Raw genomic sequence first — 18,297 nt, forward strand, 5'->3', positions numbered from 1 at the left:
TTGTACTAAAGTAATGACCTGTAATCTGATTGTGAGACAGGAAGTGCATTACTAAATAGCTGGAATTCCCCTTTATGAAGTCTTAACTCGCCGCAGATAGCATGCTAGATTTCACCACACACACACACACACACACACACACACACACACACACACACACACACACACACACACACACACACACACACACACACACACACACACACACACACACACACACACACACAAAAGAAGTGTCTTGGAAAGAGTGTAAAATGTTTATTGTTCTTTTCTGAATTCCAAAACGCCAAGTCACTGAATTAACGAAACAACTTATGTTAAAAAATGCAAATGAAAAGCAATAAGGAAGGGAAGTTAGCGACACTTAAAAACAATTAGCTGTACGACTACAAAAATGTTTGAGCAGATCAGGGCTGCATTCCACTCATTTTTCAAATTCAGCTGGTTTCTTTGCGAAATACAACCCTTAAAATATTCCACATCTAATCCAGAATGTGAATTGGCCCCGCTGAACATACAGTTGTGACTTCTTAAGGGATCACTTAAAAAGGTTAAATAAAAACATACTCTGTAAAAAACAAAAGACTCAAATACTGATGGACTACAACCTTGTCAGTAAAAGATAAAAAGAAGAAGGAAGTGAGCTGGTCCAGGATCAGCTGCAGGTCGGCGCTGGACGGACCGACCGCTCAAATAAGACATACATACTCTCTTCTTAAATTAACTTTCTCTCTTCCAGTTCAACAAAAAACAACACTTTTTCTCAAAACTTTAAGCGAGGAAGGGATATGTTCAAAATCCTTACACGCTCGGCTGTAATTTACAAAAACATGTGACACATATCATTTGTAAAAAGAACCGTGAGCGTAGAGCAGCAGCCTGACGACTCAGAGAGAGCTCTGTGTGTGTGTGTGTGTGTGTGTGTGTGGGGGGGGGGGGGGGGGGGGTTATGAGGACTGCGTCATGCTCGTCTCAAGTTGCTGGAATACTACGAACTGGAAAGTCAAGAATAAAGCAATAATCTGGGGTAGATCTTTTTTTTTTTTTTTTTTACACATTATGGAAAATTTGAAAAAAATATATATGAGGCTTCCGATCCGATCTCTAGAAAATAATACAGGAGCTACGGTATAATACACGTCCAGGTTAACTGTGCCTGCTTCTGAAATGGTTCTCTTTGTTTGCCTTCATCATTTTTATCCTTTATTCATTATTTTTGTGCAGGAGAAAATAAAAATCTTAAAGCAAACAAATAAACTGAAACGAGCCGTTCTTATTTACACTGAATACATTGCATTATCACGATCCCGGTTAACTCCGTCCGTCGTACACCACCTCACTTATGGCATTTGCTGAGTTCAGACACTAGAGGGTGTGTCACAGAGCGAGAGGGGGGGGGGGGGGGGGGGTTTAAGGGTTTTGGAGCTTGAGGAGGCTGTACAGATCCTTAAAATTAAAAAAAAGGCCCGGCTGGGAAGGCTCCAGAGTTTTAGAACAGCGCAGATTCGGCAAGTCCTGTCCCCAGCCCAGCGGGGGAGTCTAGAGGTTGTCCCCGGGCTGGTACTGAGGCTCGGTGGCCGTGAAGTAGTCCTCCAGGAAGGCTTGCAGGTACTCGAAGGTGGGCCGCTCCTCAGCGTCCTTCTTCCAGCACTGCAGCATCAGCTCGTGCAGCGAGATGGGGCAGTCCTGGGGGCACGGCATCCTGTAGCCCCGCTCCACCTGCTCCAGCACCTCGCGGTTGTTCATGCCTGGAGGTGAAGACACACACGCACACACACACGCACAGGGTGATGGAGGTGTTGAAACAGATCAAAACAGATCGACACGAGAGCTCCGCGGAGACCCGGCTGCTTGCGTCTGGGCCTCGGAGACCGTTGGTGCTAATCTTTTCCTTAAGGATTATTTTTTTTTAAGTGGGGCTGTTTGATTGTACTTATCTATAGTCAGTGTGTTACCTACAGTGGATGGGGGTCTGCACCGGGGAGGGAGCGGCAGCATGCTAGCTCATCTGTTAGCATGCTGCTGCTCCCTCCAGCTCGTTGTGTGCTAACCTTCCTCAGCCCACCAGCCCACATCTGGACAAACATGTGTTTCCCTCCCTGCGTGGAGCTGCACTCTGAGTACACTCGACTCGGCTCGCCCCCCCCCCCCCCCCCTTTCTGTTTCTGTCTGAAAGTCAGTTGTCCCACAGGCAAGCAGCGGTAATTAAGAGTTGCCTCACATTCTGGCAGAGAGAGGAAGGTTACTCAAGCATTAAAAGAACCTTTTACTTCGATCAACAGCATGAGGGGCCTGTTGCTATGGGTGGAAAAAAGCAGTGTTTGTTTTGGTAACGATTCCCGGCTACATGCAGGAGAGGTTTGTTCCCATCAGGCCGCTTTATCGACACGTCCCAAGTGGTGTCAAGGTGAACGCTACGAACCGAGCCTCTGCTCTGTTTAACCCCCCCCCCCCCCACCCCTCCTCCACTCACCTGGGTAAGGCACCCGACCCTTGGTGACCAGCTCCGTCAGCAAGATGCCGAACGACCACACGTCAGACTTGATGGTGAACTTCCCGTACAGCGCGGCCTCCGGGGCCGTCCACTTGATGGGGAACTTTGCGCCTGCAGGAGAGCAGAGACGAGAGAAGCACCGGTGAAGAGGGAGAGTCTCCCTTTATATTTCAATAAAGCTCCACAACATAAACAAACCAAATGATCCGTGAATTTCAGGAGAGCCGCTCGGACATCAGCTGTGTCCATCAAGGTAACGTACGGGCCCGTCCATGTGACTATTTCTGCTACGGTATATTGTCCCAGAAATAATCGCGATAAACAATATTATTGTCATTTGAATTTTATGCCACTGATAATGCGATGGCTTAATAATGCACGTTGACCCTTTCAAAGAGCAATGACGTCACTATCCTCTAGAATATTCAGATATTGGAAATTGGAATGAGAAAACATAAACAAATACATGAAACCACCCAAGCAAAACCACAAACTAAATGGACTGCCAGGTAGTGTTAACAAAAATGTGGAAGTGTTATAATTGTGGGGAAAAAGCTGCTGTTTATTCTGGCATCATGTTGGTGACATTCTTATGTAAACAAACATGTAAAGTAACACAATATCACGGTCAGCAACAATGATTGAGGTCATGTCCATATGCCGTACGATAAGTAAATAATATAAAAGTATTGAGGTCACATGTCGTACGATGGACTGGGTCTTAATCTCCTGAGGTTTTACCTTTCATCTGAACTTGCTGACATAAGCATGAAACAGTTGTCACATGTGAGCATCAACAATTACATTCTGGTGCATTGTGGGTATTATGACCTCTTCAGTTCTATCTGGGTCACAGATATACATGCGATCGTCTAAACTTTCAAGCTACTCGATGGAAAAACGTTTTGACGTTAATTAAGAACACTACCATCACGTTGGGTCATGTTAGGCTGAATGACATCTTTCAGCATCTGCCAGCTATAAAAAAGGTTTGACTTCTCAAAGAAAACATGTGCGCGGCAAAATGATTTCATATGTCAAAGGAAGAAGAAAAAAAATTCTGCTCCGATTTGTCAGCTTTTTACAATATGGGACCTTCAACTCTACGGCCACTTCCAGAAGATTTCTTCATCAGCGAATGGAGTCGTCACGACGGCCGAGCAACTTCCGTCTACTGACAAAAGCCCAGGAGACGTAGCTGAAAAGCCCTAAAAGAAATCCTGTTAAGTGCACACGGAGGATTTGAATCCTATTTCCAAAGGTCATGAATGAAACCTTCAAACTCTGCATATTTCTTCAGCCAACTTCATGACAAAAATGAAACAACACCCCTAACTAAACAGAGCAGAAACACTCAAAAGGTCAATACTACAGCAGTCATGCCTTCTAAACTCTTGGTGTCTCTGGAGGAGGGAGTGTCTTCTTTCTGTTTCACTGTTACAATGAGCAAATCATTCGGAGCCGACTCGGATCGCTTCACAGCTGACTATTTGCTGGCTCATTTTGATGTGGGGGTCCTCTCCCGCTGAGAGAATGTCCTCCATGACATCATGCAGTCACACGGTACGTGAATGTGCGTGAGTGGCAGCACCGAGTACGTGTATTTAACATTGTGTGTGTATGTGTGTGTGTGGGGGGGCAGCTTCACCTTGCCGAGCCGTGTATTCGTTGTCCTCGATGAGCCTGGCCAGGCCGAAGTCGGCGATCTTGCACACCTGGTTGTCTCCCACCAGGATGTTGGCGGAGCGCAGGTCTCTGTGGATGTAGTTCATCCTCTCGATGTAGGCCATGCCCGCCGCAACCTGGATGGAGCACATAGAGCTGAGCACGGCAGCCTGGGACCGTTTCTTGGTGAAGGCTCACGTGGCGAGAAAAGCACTACTTTATGTGTGACTTTTAAGCGCATTAAGAAAATATGGATACATGTTGGGTTAGGAGAGAAAACATGTCAATCCCAAAAAAGATCTGTAGGCAAGTGATTGTTGAGCTAAAGCAGGTTTTGGTTGAGGAATAAAAAGCTCCTGTATGCCCTTGGGCTTTAGAAATAGTTGATGGTAGTTGCAGCTCATGCAGATCTTTTCCATTCAACATGCAGGCCTAATAAATACCTCTCTGTGGTTTCTGTGCAGAAAACAGAAAATCATGTCAAAGGAAGTTTAATTCCTATTACAGTAGATTTATAACCTGCCGGAAATATGGGTCCAAATAGGATGCTCTGGTATGGACTGAATATATCACGTTAAGTAGAACGGTGTGTTTTTCTTTTGCACGTGTTTAAAATGAAAAGCCTTCCAGACGAGTTCAGTAGAATGTCCACTGAGCTGCTGGAAGGCTGTGTTTTCCATTCATGTATTTTTATACATGTAAACAAAGCTGTATGGAAACAGCTACATTTCATTAACACTTCAATTGCGCAATTACGTTTTATGGTTGCTTGAGGTGATTTTTGCCTTTTGTCAAAAAAAGAGTTGAGGCACTAAATTGAACATTGAAAGACTTTTGACAAATGATTTCTGAAGTTCAACATCTCCAAACCAGTTGATTGAAATGCGCCAAAGTCTAATTTCTGTTTTCTTTATTATTTTGCTGTGGGTAGATCTGAAACAAATAGCAGACTAATCAATTAGTTTGATTAACACACAATTAATTGGCAGTTATTTGGGGAGGATTTGACATTTTGGCTTGCCATATATTATCTTATATGAAATATCTTGAAGATTTTGGCTTTGGACAGTTAGAGTTGCACAAGACCTATGGATACGTCCACTTGGGTTTTAGGAAATTCTAAGGGACATTTTCAATGTTTTTTTTAACATCACAGACAAATCACACAATAGAGAAAATAAATGGCAAATGAATGTCACTTATGAAGATAATCGTTTGTTACAGCCCTACTCACAGTCTTAATTTATCAAGGAAGTGTTGAGTTTGCCTTCACAGCAAATTCACACTGGACCAATATGAATTTACTGAATGTAATACAACACACTGCTGGTCTCTAAAATAAGCCTGTTTCAATTAAAGGCTTGGTCTTCTGAGCTGAGGCATGCTTCCAACGGTTCTACATTTGTTTTCTCTTGTTTTCAGTAAACAAGTGATGAGAAACAAGTCTACTATCCCGGTCACTGTCATGCAACAGAAACCAGTTATGTTGTTTTTTGATCAAGTGTTACCTGCGCTGCTATGTCCACCAAGTTAGGCAGCTTCGACCCTCGTCCTTCTCCGTCCTTTAAGAATTCCAGCAGGCTTCCTACAGCAGACGCAAACACACGTCTGATGTCAGTCCACACACACACAGACACTGAAGAGACAAACTGTACGTCTTAGACCCAGCAGCGAATCAGTGGCGCCATATGTGCCCCCGACCCTCTACTAAATGTTTTGGAGACGTGAGGCTAGTAATTTGTCCGTTCACTTCCACTTCATACTATCAACAACAATGAGTTAAAGTTTGAGGGTAAATACAGAATTGGGGGATCACCAAATTTCACACTGGGTCTGCTTTTTGAAAAACACATTCCCTTCTCCAACTCAGCGGGCTGACCCAGATGAGACAGCCTCTGCATGCGACCGACACAGCGATGCACATCAGACTTTCCATTCTCGTGTTCTCTGGTTTTGAATGTGTGTCCGCAGCTCTTTCTTGTGGGCTTTCTAAATTGCAGTGGTTTTTTTTGGAGGATTGTTTCGAAGGCCTTAATCATCTTCAGACTCTTTGAAACAAAGTTTACCATACCCATCATCATACCCATCATTCTGACTGGAATGAATTCTTAAAATGTTTCGACATGATTTGCCACGGTTCTGTTATTGGGACTGAATGCTTTAAGCAAAGAACTGTATTTGTGTTGTGTGTGTATACACGCTGATGTTCGTGTTCATCTACCTTGGCCCATGTACTCTGTGACGATGTAAATGGGCTCCTCGGACACCACGGCGTAGAGCTGCACCAGCTTGTCGTGGCGGAGTTTCTTCATGATCTGAGCCTCCTCCAGGAAGGACTCGGGGGACATGGTGCCCGGCTTCAGAGTCTTCACCGCCACCTTGGTGGTGCCGTTCCACGTTCCTGGCACACGCGCACACAAGCTGGCATCAGCACGGGGGCAACATCCATTCATATTCAAATCACATCACGTCACAGCCAGACATGCCGTCTAACCTGAAGGGAGGATCGGCGGCTGAGGGCTCGAGTCTTGCTTGGAAATGACAATGTGGTAAACATGCAGCACAGAATGAGATCAGGAGACCGTACGACAACCAGCTCGTCTGTAATTCTCATGCACGGAGGTTGTGCTGGGAGGATAATTAAATGGGTACGAGATTTAGACTGGACCTGGATTTGAAATGGCTTTTAAAAGCCGGGAGAGGGATCCAGCGAGGCTTTGAGAGCCACAATACGCCAACACGGGAGCAGATAATCCTTTGTAGGATGATTAACAAAAGGCAAGCCTGTAAGCTCCTCGCTGGTTGCATGCCATGTTACTGCAACACAGCATGGCAATGCCACCAATGTGCTCTGCCTCTGTGTCAGAGCGAGCATAATAAGATACACGGATCACTGTAATAAAATAAATAAACTGGTACTCCGTTTATCTCATTCTGTGACAGTAATGGGTAAAGGAATGTTAGTAGTGACCCAAAGGGAGCGCAGAGCCCGTCAACTAACATGTGGTGTACTGTACATGTGTTTTTTTTAGTGGTGCAGCTGTGTTCTGCACTCATTTAATTATTGGAAATAACAACAAAAGTCAAAATTTGTATTTATAAATAATCCTAAACGTTATTTTATGGATTACGTTTTGCAAAACTAAACCTGCAGGAATGCTAGAAAGGGATAAGACAGCAGTTGCTTTCATCTACAATTAGCTAATGAAGTTTCAAATTATTTCTTGGCGCATCTTAGAATGCATGTAAAAGGATAAATACAAATCTTTACATGTATTTCCAGGGTGGCCCAAGGTGAACATTTAAAAAAAAGGGTAATTTCTGCTGGGGCGGGGTGGGAATTTCCTTACCGTAAAACACATCAGCAAAACATCCCGTCCCCAGCTTTACTTCCAACTCAAGTGTGTCTCTGCTGATCTCCCAGGCATCATGAGTCAAGCCCACAGTGTCAGGGACGTAGTTCACACACACGCCCGTTAAATTAAAGCACAAACCATCCGCACTCTCTACATGGGGAGGGAAGGCAAGGCACACAGGGTTAACTACTGGGGAGAGGAACATGCATTGAGGGACATGGAAGGGAGCCATCTCCAGACCGTGAGAGCAGAGTCTCCTGACACATTGGAACTTTCTAACAGATGATTTTGGAAGGGAGGGGTCAAAAAGCCCAAAAGCATTTCCCTGGCAAAAGCCCCAAACTGAGAATTATCGTAATTTCCTGCCCCATTTTCTAATTTCATCCCCTCCCTTCCCGGGGCCAGATTATTCGCTTGGTGTTTTGGAGTCAGTCTGGTTGTCTCTGCTGGCTCAGGCTCGGCCCCTTCCATGCGGCCCTCCTCTCTTCCGGAGGCGACTGGATCCGTACCCATCCAGACCTCCCCAAACTGCCCGTTCCCGAGACGCTTGATGAGCTGCAGCGACTCCCGCGGGATCTCCCACACGTCTTTGGTTTTAACGGACAGGTCGGCGAGGCGTGGCATCCCCTTGTGGCAGGGAACCACCAAGCGACAGCAGAGCCCGGCGGCTCGGTCTGCACGCGGCCCGCACGGCGATGCACAAATAAAAGCATAGACAGAGACGTGGAGAGCGTTAGCAGAGCGTCCTGCAGGAGAGCGGGGAAATCCTCAGAGCAACACAAGAAACTAGACACAAGGAGGACGAAGAGCCAACTGGAAACCAGGCTGCTTTCAGGTCAGGCCATCCAGGAGAGATCAGTCTAATGTGGTCTCCATGATCATTAGTGATGTCATCTGGGTTATTTTAATGATGTCATGTTTTGTTTTTTTTTGGCTTGGAAGCTACAAATCTCTAAAGGAAAGCCTGCGTTAAAGAACGGGGGTATTTATCAGACATGGAGGCACTATTGAGTTGCATTATGGGAAGTGTAGGATCCGGTACTTTGTTGTTTAATTTAAAAAGAATAGAAATTCAGTGCCAGATGTGTAAGCTTCCTCAGCAGTAACTCGTACTACTGCTAAAGCAGCCAGTGTGGGTGCGGGGTCATAGGAAAAGCAAGGCTCCGTGATATGGCTCACTTTGGCTAATGGCATCTACGACTCGCGCACACTTTACGATAATGACGGTACTTTGTGCAGAGAGATAGCTTTGGCACGTCGGTCACCCATCTGGGAAAGCGTACGCCACACAGTTGTGGTTAAACACGGGGACTTCATGCTCCACGAGAAGCATTAAGCACCGCCCTTGTTTAGGCAACCGAGTGGCGCTCCAGCTGCTCCCATTTTGACCCCTCCGCGGCCGCAAATGGTCGTCACTTTAGCCGATGACACCGTGTTCTCTGTGTCAGGAAATCAAACAACTTCTACTCTGAAAGGAAGCTCTCGTGTTTGCCCGTGATTGATTAGGCCAGTGGATTACGGGCAGAGTTTCCGTTGGTACCTCCATGCTGATATCTAGTGATACCACCCCCCCCCCCCCCCCTCCTCCTCCCCGCTGCCAGCGATAAGGCCTCAGGTTGTTTGCACGAGGCAGTAAATACGAGATAAAGGCCCGCGTCCCCCCCCCCCTGCAACTTGGCCATCAAAGCCCATCTGGGCCTCAGCAGCTCCACTCAAGACGTCAATACAGCTCGATGTTCACCCTGCTGGCTGTCATAAAAGCTGTCGATGTGCGGACTGCAGCCACACACCACGCATCACAACAGGCTTTCCTACAAATACGTGGAAGCTTCAAATGATCTGAGTCAATAAATTCCATCCATTACCCCCCCCCCCGATGAAATGTTATTTTTATTTTAAAGAAGCTGTCAGTGAGGATACGGTGATTCAACTTGCTAAACCAGATTTGGTCTGACGTTCCATTTTGGTTTTCTTTCCGTTCTAACTTTGGTGCCGCCGAGAGGTAGTTTACCAACAGCCACTGATCCAACCTGGGGACAAAGACTTAATGGACATAGACTGGACCAGTTTTCACCAGGACCAAGACTTACTAAGTCAACGTTGGTTTCTATAAAGATAAATATAGAGATAAAATGGAAACATTTTGACGTGCAATTGCTATCTCAAAAAATGGACTTAGTATCTCCTAAACTAGACATAGTAAGTCATTATTATATGATAATAAGTCAACATTTTTGACTTCTTACCATGAGCATTTTGTATTTTTTATCATGTCTACTTTTTCATCTATTTGACTTAAGCAAGGCTGCTCTATTGCCCATGAATTCAGGATGAATGGGCTATTTGTTCTTTTACAATATCACATAATCTCGATTCTCAAGGCCTTTCTCGTCCCTTCAGTCGCATCTGAGGAATAGCTGCAGTACATATTGCCAGATATGCTCTTTAGCTCTTTGAAGACATGACAACAGAGGAAAGCAGAAAGCAATTAAAGCAAACGTCCTGAAAAGAGTCAAGGTTCTTTGCGAAGACGCGTCGGTGGCTCCGTACGTCATCTGAGATAGTGATGAATAAATCGTGATGATGTAGGCAGGGCGGTTATTGCGCAATGACACAAACGCACAGAAAAAAAACAAAAACATGGTGTTGATTTTAGGGCTTAAACGTCGATACGTCAATGTGCCAACCAGAGCGTGACGGGGGAAAAAATAACCGTTTCTCAGTGAGAGGGATGAAAGGGAACACAGGAACGCGTCATTGTTACGCTGTAGACGCAGAGTAAGAGAGGCAAATGAGAACAAAGTGAATAAAGAAGGAAAAACTGACAACAAGGGCAAAGGTCTCATCCTGTAAATCAGATGATCAAATATGTGCGTCTGCAGCACAGATGCAGCGGGTCATCTACTGACAGCACAATCTCAACACACACATCTGGATGACGTGACGCTAACCGAGTCTCCCTTTGCTCAACACGAGTGCTAAATACGTGGCTTTCCACGATGACGTCATGTTTCTCGCTGCTCAGTTGTGCCGCATTGAAAAATGAATGCGAATCTACCTCAATAAATAAAGACTCAAATGGACACGAATTTTCACGTGTAGTAGGTTTCCATTTCTTTCTACTTACACCTCGTGGTAAGTGCCACCTTTGATTCCTCTGTTAAAAAATTAGCTGGCAGTCCAGGTGCAATTACAGTGTAACAGTGTCTGCTTAATGCATTCTGGATCAATTCAAGGAAATGGACACTGGGCAGAGGAGAAGACTTTGACGTTGCTATTTGGGCTCGTGCAAATGGGGCAGCGGTGTTAGCGCTCCGTCTCCAACGCAACGCATCTCTCCATGGCAACATCTGTCTGTTTCCCTCGTTAGTGGAAAGTGGGCGACGCAATGCTTCATGGGCCGTATGGCAGCCCGACCACTGACGGGCAGCCTCGGTGGTTTTCAGGCTAATGTACATACCATATTCTTTCAGTGCTGGAGGTTGTAAGCTGCACTATGCAGTAACTTTATTTAAATCACAAATAAAGATTCAACCTTCCAGACATGTCTGTATATTTACTCGTCTTTTCTGTCTGTATTTGGTGTAGTTTTTGTCTTCTTCTGACCAGAACAAAAAAATAACCGAATGCATCCTAAAAAGGCTGAGTCCTAAAGCGAACGAGAATAAATAAAGTGGAATACGTCCTAAAATTTACCAGAAAAGTTCAGGTTAATCAGAAACTTATTCTGTTTAAAACATTAATCAGAATAAGTCCTAACATAATTGGGAATATATCCCATCTACCTCTACAAACAAAAATAGTAGTATTTTATTATGTAGCACTGCTAAGTTGGAAGTCCTAAAATCAACACCTCCTTAAATTCACATCTAGATATAAAAGCAGTGCAAAAGTCATTTAAAGCGCAGCGTTTTATACCTGAGTAGTGCTGGACCAGCTGCTGCAGCGTGTCAAACTGAGCCCTCGTGGTGATGTAGTAGCCGCCACTGTCCAGCTTGCGGATCTTATAATGCTTGACGTGGTCACCTTTCACATCGTCCCAGTCCCGTATGGACAAGGAGAAGGCACCTGAGGGGACACGCGCAGTACAGGGTTGGAGTCGCTAAACATCACAAACTAGTCGATGGTGTAAATCAGCAAAAAATCGAATCAAAAGGAATTGAAACAATTCGGCTGCCATTCAAAAAGCATTACAGCTCTGTGTGTTTTTTTCTTCCACAGAGGTAGTGAATCTGTCACGGCATGAACACACATCAGCCTGTGTGATGCTGAGTGGGTTTACCCTTTGTGGTTTCACTCTCCCTGATGAGATAGGTTCCTCGAGGGTTGCCGGTGGACTGCAGCTGCCTCTCCGCGTCCTTACGGCCCAGTTTACCGAAGTACCAGCTGCGAGCACAGGAGAGAACATGTTAACTCAATCCTGCACAGTACCAGTGGCTCGTAGTCAATGAGGTCAAGAGTATTTTGATCCGACACACACATTATTGAGACTTAATGGTTGTGACCTGAAAGCCCTGAGAAAAACGTGCAAAAGACAGCTGCTCAACTCGGTGCAGATGTTGGAAACATTTTTCCTGCTCCTTGCTTCTCCGTAACACATGCACAACAGTTATTCTAATAGTCCTTTAGCACTAGTTTACAGCTATGAGGAAGATTAAGAATACTTTTATGTCATCATCATCATATGTTAGAGTAAAGTCTACACATGTGCGGCAGTCAGTCTGCAGCTAATTCAGAGCACATTCTAGATGAAAGTCACTAGTCCTGGACCAGTGTGCTGTGGCTCTCTGGGGAGCATTTACACACAGACACACACACACACACACTACTCACTCCTCTGCCTGGATGGAGTCCACTGGAGCCACGTAATTACTGGGAATGTAGCCACTGCCACCGGTGGTGAGCGAGCGAGCATCCCACCAGTCCCCTTCGCTGAAAGAGAGAGTGAGAAGAAACAGTGGAAGCACATTAATATGAGCACAGTAATACACTTTAGGCATGAGCAGGCATGATCTCTTGCCATTGAACACATCAAAGCACAGCTTTAGTTGGACCTGCTCCCTACTGCTGCTCCATGTGGAAAACACACAGGCTAACGTGAGTCTGTGGGGAGGAAAGTGGAGGGCGACACGTGGCGGTAGAAAAGCCCTGCAGCCACCCGTAATACAAATGTATGAACACATGTTAACGCTGTACGAGATGAGAGGAATCAAGAACGGCCAGTCAAGAGGAATATAAGTTGTTAAAGGAATACTTACAAAAGAAAAATCATATCTACTGTATATATATATATATATATATATATATATATATCTTAGAAGACGACAGGTATATGACATGGACATGAATGGTCTAGCAATACATACAACCAGGCCTGCCCACAGAAATGGCTGGGGTTAGCCTAGCTTAGCGTAAAGACTGGAGGCAGACGGAGAACACGTGGCGCAACCGTCCACAGTGGAGGTTGCACCTAGCAACATGAACTCTAAATCACGAGGCAGCCAGTTGTATCTCTTCAAACCTTTAAACATGTTCATACAGTAATGTGGAGGTGAGAAATTGTGGTTTTAGAAGGAGAGACGTGCTGTTAGGGTTTCTTAGCTAACGACAGAGATATGTTAGCTCCAACATGTAGCTCCCTCTAAAATAACAACGTCTTCTTTTTACATGTCTTTTCTATGTATTGTGTTAAATAAACAGGTTACAACCTGAGAATTTATCAGAGGCGTTGGAAGATGTATTTATTCATCTCGGGTAGAGCCAAGCTAGCCGTTTCCCCCTGCTTCTAATGCTAAGCTAGTCTAGGCTAAACTCCAGCTCTCTACTTTGTCCTCTGTACTAGTCAATTGATTAAAAACGTTAAAGGGATGAAATGATTTGACACAATGAATGAACTTTAATGAAAATTTAACTTTTGCTAGCTGGAGGCTAGCTGTTTCCCCCCCTGCTAAGCTAGGCTAACCACGTCCTGAAAATATGTATATATAGCTGAAGTGTTTTACTAGTTCTTCATCTTGATATTACTTCAGCCTCTGCATTAAACTGCTGGTGCCGTTTGTGACACACAAACTGCAGTTTAGCTGCTTTGAAAAAGGGTGTGTGCTAAATGTCTAGAAGGTGACAAACGGGGGAAGAGGAGGAGAGGCTCCTCAAAGACCTCTCAGTCTGGACACCCACACAACCATTAGTGTCTCTCTCTGAAGTCCTCTGTGCATCTCTTCCTCGCTCACCCATCCGTCCCTCACTCACTGCGCGCCTCAGACTCTTTTCATTTGTTCATTCACCGAGCTACTCATCTTCCTTCCTCCCCCCCGCCTAACTCACATTTCATCTTTTTCCTCCTTTCATATTCCCACGCTGAGTTCACCACACCTCCTGCTCCCTCCATTTCCATTTAAAAAGCAGAGCTTCAGTTTATTTGGCCACATTTGTTTGAGGCACAGTAGCATGAGAAACGGAACTTTCTCAATGTTAAAATGCGTGGAATGGCACGCATTTTAACATCCACAATATTGATATTTGACAGATATAAAAAAAAGGAAAAGGAGATTAATACGATGCATCAGGTACTTCCTGTATGGAAGTAATGGTTGACACGTTTCTTCATTATCACACACACACACACACACACTGCAGTTTAATTTGACTCTATCAAACACTAGTCAAGTTTACATCTAAATTTATTGTACATTTCAAACTAATTTCCAGAAAACGTTCTACTTCTGTTATGTGAAGGAATTAGGAGTTGGGTGCGTTGAGGCAAACAGCTGGTGGCACAAAGTCTTCAGTCCAGAAAGAGGTGCCATTACACCACTGCAGAAGAAGATCTTCAGTCAAACCTCAAAGTCAGTTTCTATTGCACTTAGTCAACCTTTGTGTTCATCAATGCACCAACCTTTCCACCTCGGCCAAGTGTAATTATATTTAATTGTATTCCTGGCATTTCAACTTGTTAACATTAACCGCCCCGCTGCTGGAAACACAGGAAATTATAAATTATAAGCACTATATCCTCCTGTATGGAATTCATGAAATGTATGAAAATTACTGAAAAAAGGGAGCTATATAATTGTGACCCTTTTTTAAGAAGATTAACATCTTCAACAGCAACTGGGTAGGGAAATGGGAAGGTATCGAGACAAAAGCATTATTGGTTTTGATCTTTTCATGGGATTTGCTAACAAGTCCAAAATAATGTAGATGATAAATAGTCTCCCTTAGGTAAAGTAGAAGTGGATACGGCAGTAGTCAAGTTGAGGGTGGAGTTTTAATCCATCCATTCATGTTTTATTACTAACGCTCTCCCCTCATATTTATTGGTGCTTCGCCACCACACACACACACACACGCACACACACATCAGTATCCGGCTGTCTTAAGGGACAGATAGCGGTAGTAGTTCACCGTCATTACAGATGCTTACACACGACTGCACCACAATAACTCATGTAGCAACAACAGAGTAAACAAAGAGCCTCCCCCCAGTCTCCAGATCCTCTCTCCCCGTGGTGACTGCTGATGAAAGAATAATTAAACGCAGGGGCCGCGTCGACTGAGACGAGTCGTACAGCGCCGCAAGGGGCCACAGTGTCGTCTATTCACGGCCTCACGGACGGGAGCCGTTCCCTGAGCTTCACGACACACACTCACAGGGACGGATCGCTGCTTCCTGGACGATGCCATCGCAAAACGAAAAGAGAAGTGCCTTCTGTCAGCTGAGGCAGGGATCTCTGGTGCCCCCCCCCCACTCCCCCGCCTGCTCGTGGGCATCTGTCAACCACTTCCTGCAAAGCTCTGACAGGATTTCTTTTACTGCCTTTGTCCAGCAGGGGTCAGTGTGGCCGGCTGGAAGAAGCCCAGTCCAAAAACATTCTTCGAGGCCGGTTGAAGCAGCGAGGCGTGGGCGGACGAGGGAGGAGGAGAGGAGGAGGGGGTGAAGATGTCTGGCCCCTGCCGAGGAGGAGGAGGAGAGAGGAGAGGAAGAGGTGTCTTCCTGCTCATGGCTGAGGCCCAGCAGGGGCCCCGAGGTGTGTGGTGGAATGTGCGAGACGACCTGCAGGGACAGGATGCTGACTGGGTGTGGTGGTGGGGAGGAAGGCCGACCGCCGCCGGACCGAAGGCTGAGGTGATAAGGCAGCCGTGTACAGTGGAGAGCTTTAATAGCATTCACATTTCTATATTTCAAACACTGTATTCTGGTGTGAAAGCACCGTTTGTGCTTGTTTAGAGGAAAACATCAGTGAATGCACTGAAATAAACACTCGCGCTGCATAATATTGACGAATAGTAGAACTACATGCATGAACACTTTTTTTCTTCGTACATTTTCAATTGTATGCTTGACTCTACTGTTGGCTTTAATTACAATGTATGGGTCGTTTCAACGGAGCTGCATTGCTAGGCAACAGCTTGGGTCCATGTTTACTTCCTGACAGCTCATGTCATTCACTAACTCTGCAACAGGAAGTAAACTGGGACACGTTTGCAATGTTTACAACTGTGAAATGGTCTATTGCGTGCATACCAGTTGACACAGTTTATCCTCTTTCCCCCATAATTCCAAATCACATTGTTCTTCATTATTTGTTTTTATTTATATTACATGTATTCAGTTAACTGCTGAATTCCATTTTCTTGAAATGTTGTATTTCCCAACGTGAAGGGAATCTAAACGCTGTTTCTCCACACTTCAGGTTGGGAAATAACTGGATCCTTTATTTTTGTTTGCCAAATTGAAACATTAAATCCAAAAATACTAAAATCAACCTAGAACATGTCCATCATGTGTTGATTCTTTAAATTGTAACTCCTCCCAGGGGTAAAGCACCAATATATAAGACTATATTATTCTCCTATATACAGTATATATGTATATATATATATATCTCATCCTTTCAACAATGTTACTTAGCTACTATTAACTACTTATGCTCCGGAAAATAAACAGTTGCTGTGTCTGAAGTTGCTGATGGAATTAGCTAACGAGTGGGCGATCCAGTGAGAGTCCAACACACGCAGTACGGATCAGACCGTCAGCTCATTTCTGAAACAATAGTCACTTGCCGTCCCTCTGCAGTGATGCACAGTGCACGCAGAGAGCAGCATAATCACCTCGAAATATAAACAGAGAATAGTGTCGGAGCACAGACCCAGCAGCCCCCCCCCCCCATCTCACAGCAGCGCTCCAGAAACCCAAACAAACTGAGAGGAAGCTCCAAGCAGCCTCATGCAGACGGAAACAAAATATGAATCTGCAGAGCCGAGGCCACGATGGTTAAAGAGCTGGAAAAAACACACACACACACACACACACGCACGCACTTCTGCTGACCGGAAAGAAAGATCAGCCAACATCACTGTGGGTGCAGCAGGGGCCCTTCCAGTCCAAGCACAGAGGGGAAGTCTTCAAGGAACACCACACTCATCACAGCTGGCTGGAGTCCCTGCTCGTCTTAAATGAGCGGCGTTTACCGCTCGTTGTCACACCGCATGCTCGAGCAAACACTTCTACCTCATTTGAAATGCTTTGCACCCTTTGCACTTTTCTGTAATGTGTAAAATGATTCAGTTGGTAATGTTGGGGCTCCCTGGTTGGTTGTAACAACTGAACATGATTTGTTCATAACTGTGGGCAGCAGATACATGTTAGGCTCTGGCTTGCTCCAGATTATGAAACCCCAAACTCTTCCTTTTTCCCATGTACAAACTGCCACTTTTTACCCATAGCTGACTTACGTGCTGTTGATGATCTGGAACCTCTCTCCTTTCCTGAAGGTGAGGTCGTCCTCCGTCCGCGCCTCGTAGTCGTAAAGTGCCACGAAGAGGGTGACCCCTGCGGGAGGGACGGAAAAGCACAGCGTCAGCGCTCGGCAGATTAGCGGCTACAGGTTTTGCGACGCCGGTCGTGTAGCCTACACCACATTGCTTGAATTACAATAACAGTGAGAAATGTTTTTCATGGTCCCCACAGGATGAACCAGAATAACTAAATAACCCCCTAACTTTTTATCTGGTGCCACCAGCATGTCAAACTTTTCAATCATCCAGTGAACATCGACTTGATGGATTGGGGGGGGGGGGGGGGCAGCACAGCCGTTCAGAACAGCTATGAACACTTCGGTTGTTGTCAGACGACACGTCGGGGCTCCAGACTAACTGTTAACATTGGTTGCGCCGTCTTTTGGTGCTGCAGTAATACATTACAATTGTTACCTTTTCTGTTGGTCCCCATACATAATTGGTAATTTGTAAACACATTATGTAGATGATTGGGAACAGGAATAGTTTGATACAATTTCTGGTCGCGTGCGTCGCACTCCGGAGCCCTGTCACATTCTACAAACCACTTATGTTCGTGCAACCGAGTCAGCTTTGCTCTAATTCTTTTTGGCGGTACGGCGTTCCTGAGGTTGAACCGGCGTCGTAATGGCAGAATAACCTTTGCAGAATCATTCTCACAAAGTAACTCGAAGTCACCTTCTCCTCTCCATGGAGTCTTATCCCCTCTCCCATATCTCCCCTCCATTAATCCTACTAATTTCTGCTCTCGTCCTGGCGGAGAATAGCGGCGCTCATTTGAATATCTCACAGCGGCACTTACTCTCACAGGAACGACTCCCCGGCTTTACGCTCCTGCTCATTGCTCGCTCCTGGCGAACGTGACGAAAGGAATTCGGGCTGGTTGCAGGATGTGTTAACAGATCGCAGCGGGAGGGGAGCAATACAAATGGAGATGGGAGGTGGAGGAAAAGCTCTAACTGTTAAACGGCCCTTTTAGGGGTG

At 45.3% G+C, this 18,297-nt stretch overlaps 1 protein-coding gene across 3 annotated transcripts in view; it reads right to left on the reverse strand.

Moving 5' to 3' along the window:
* Positions 1-253: 253 nt before the first annotated feature.
* fynb (FYN proto-oncogene, Src family tyrosine kinase b) overlaps positions 254-18,297 on the reverse strand; it is a 51,267-nt gene continuing 33,223 nt past the window's right edge. For 2 of the 3 annotated variants that reach the window (XM_079180252.1, XM_079180251.1), the window contains 10 exons: positions 17,251-17,347; positions 12,349-12,447; positions 11,798-11,901; positions 11,434-11,583; positions 7,510-7,665; positions 6,381-6,560; positions 5,668-5,744; positions 4,143-4,296; positions 2,474-2,605; positions 254-1,748 (listed from right to left, as the gene is read on the reverse strand). In XM_079180252.1, coding sequence (XP_079036378.1) covers positions 1,540-1,748; positions 2,474-2,605; positions 4,143-4,296; positions 5,668-5,744; positions 6,381-6,560; positions 7,510-7,665; positions 11,434-11,583; positions 11,798-11,901; positions 12,349-12,447; positions 17,251-17,347 — 1,358 coding nt within the window. In that variant the 3' untranslated portion in view covers positions 254-1,539. Of the gene's footprint in view, positions 1,749-2,473; positions 2,606-4,142; positions 4,297-5,667; positions 5,745-6,380; positions 6,561-7,509; positions 7,666-8,024; positions 8,190-11,433; positions 11,584-11,797; positions 11,902-12,348; positions 12,448-17,250; positions 17,348-18,297 lie in introns of all 3 variants that reach the window. The other variant, XM_079180253.1, reaches the window with a different exon arrangement.

The sequence above is a fragment of the Pholis gunnellus genome (genome assembly GCF_910591455.1).
Source record: "Pholis gunnellus genome assembly, chromosome: 19".
NCBI classification, from domain to species: Eukaryota; Metazoa; Chordata; class Actinopteri; order Perciformes; family Pholidae; genus Pholis; species Pholis gunnellus.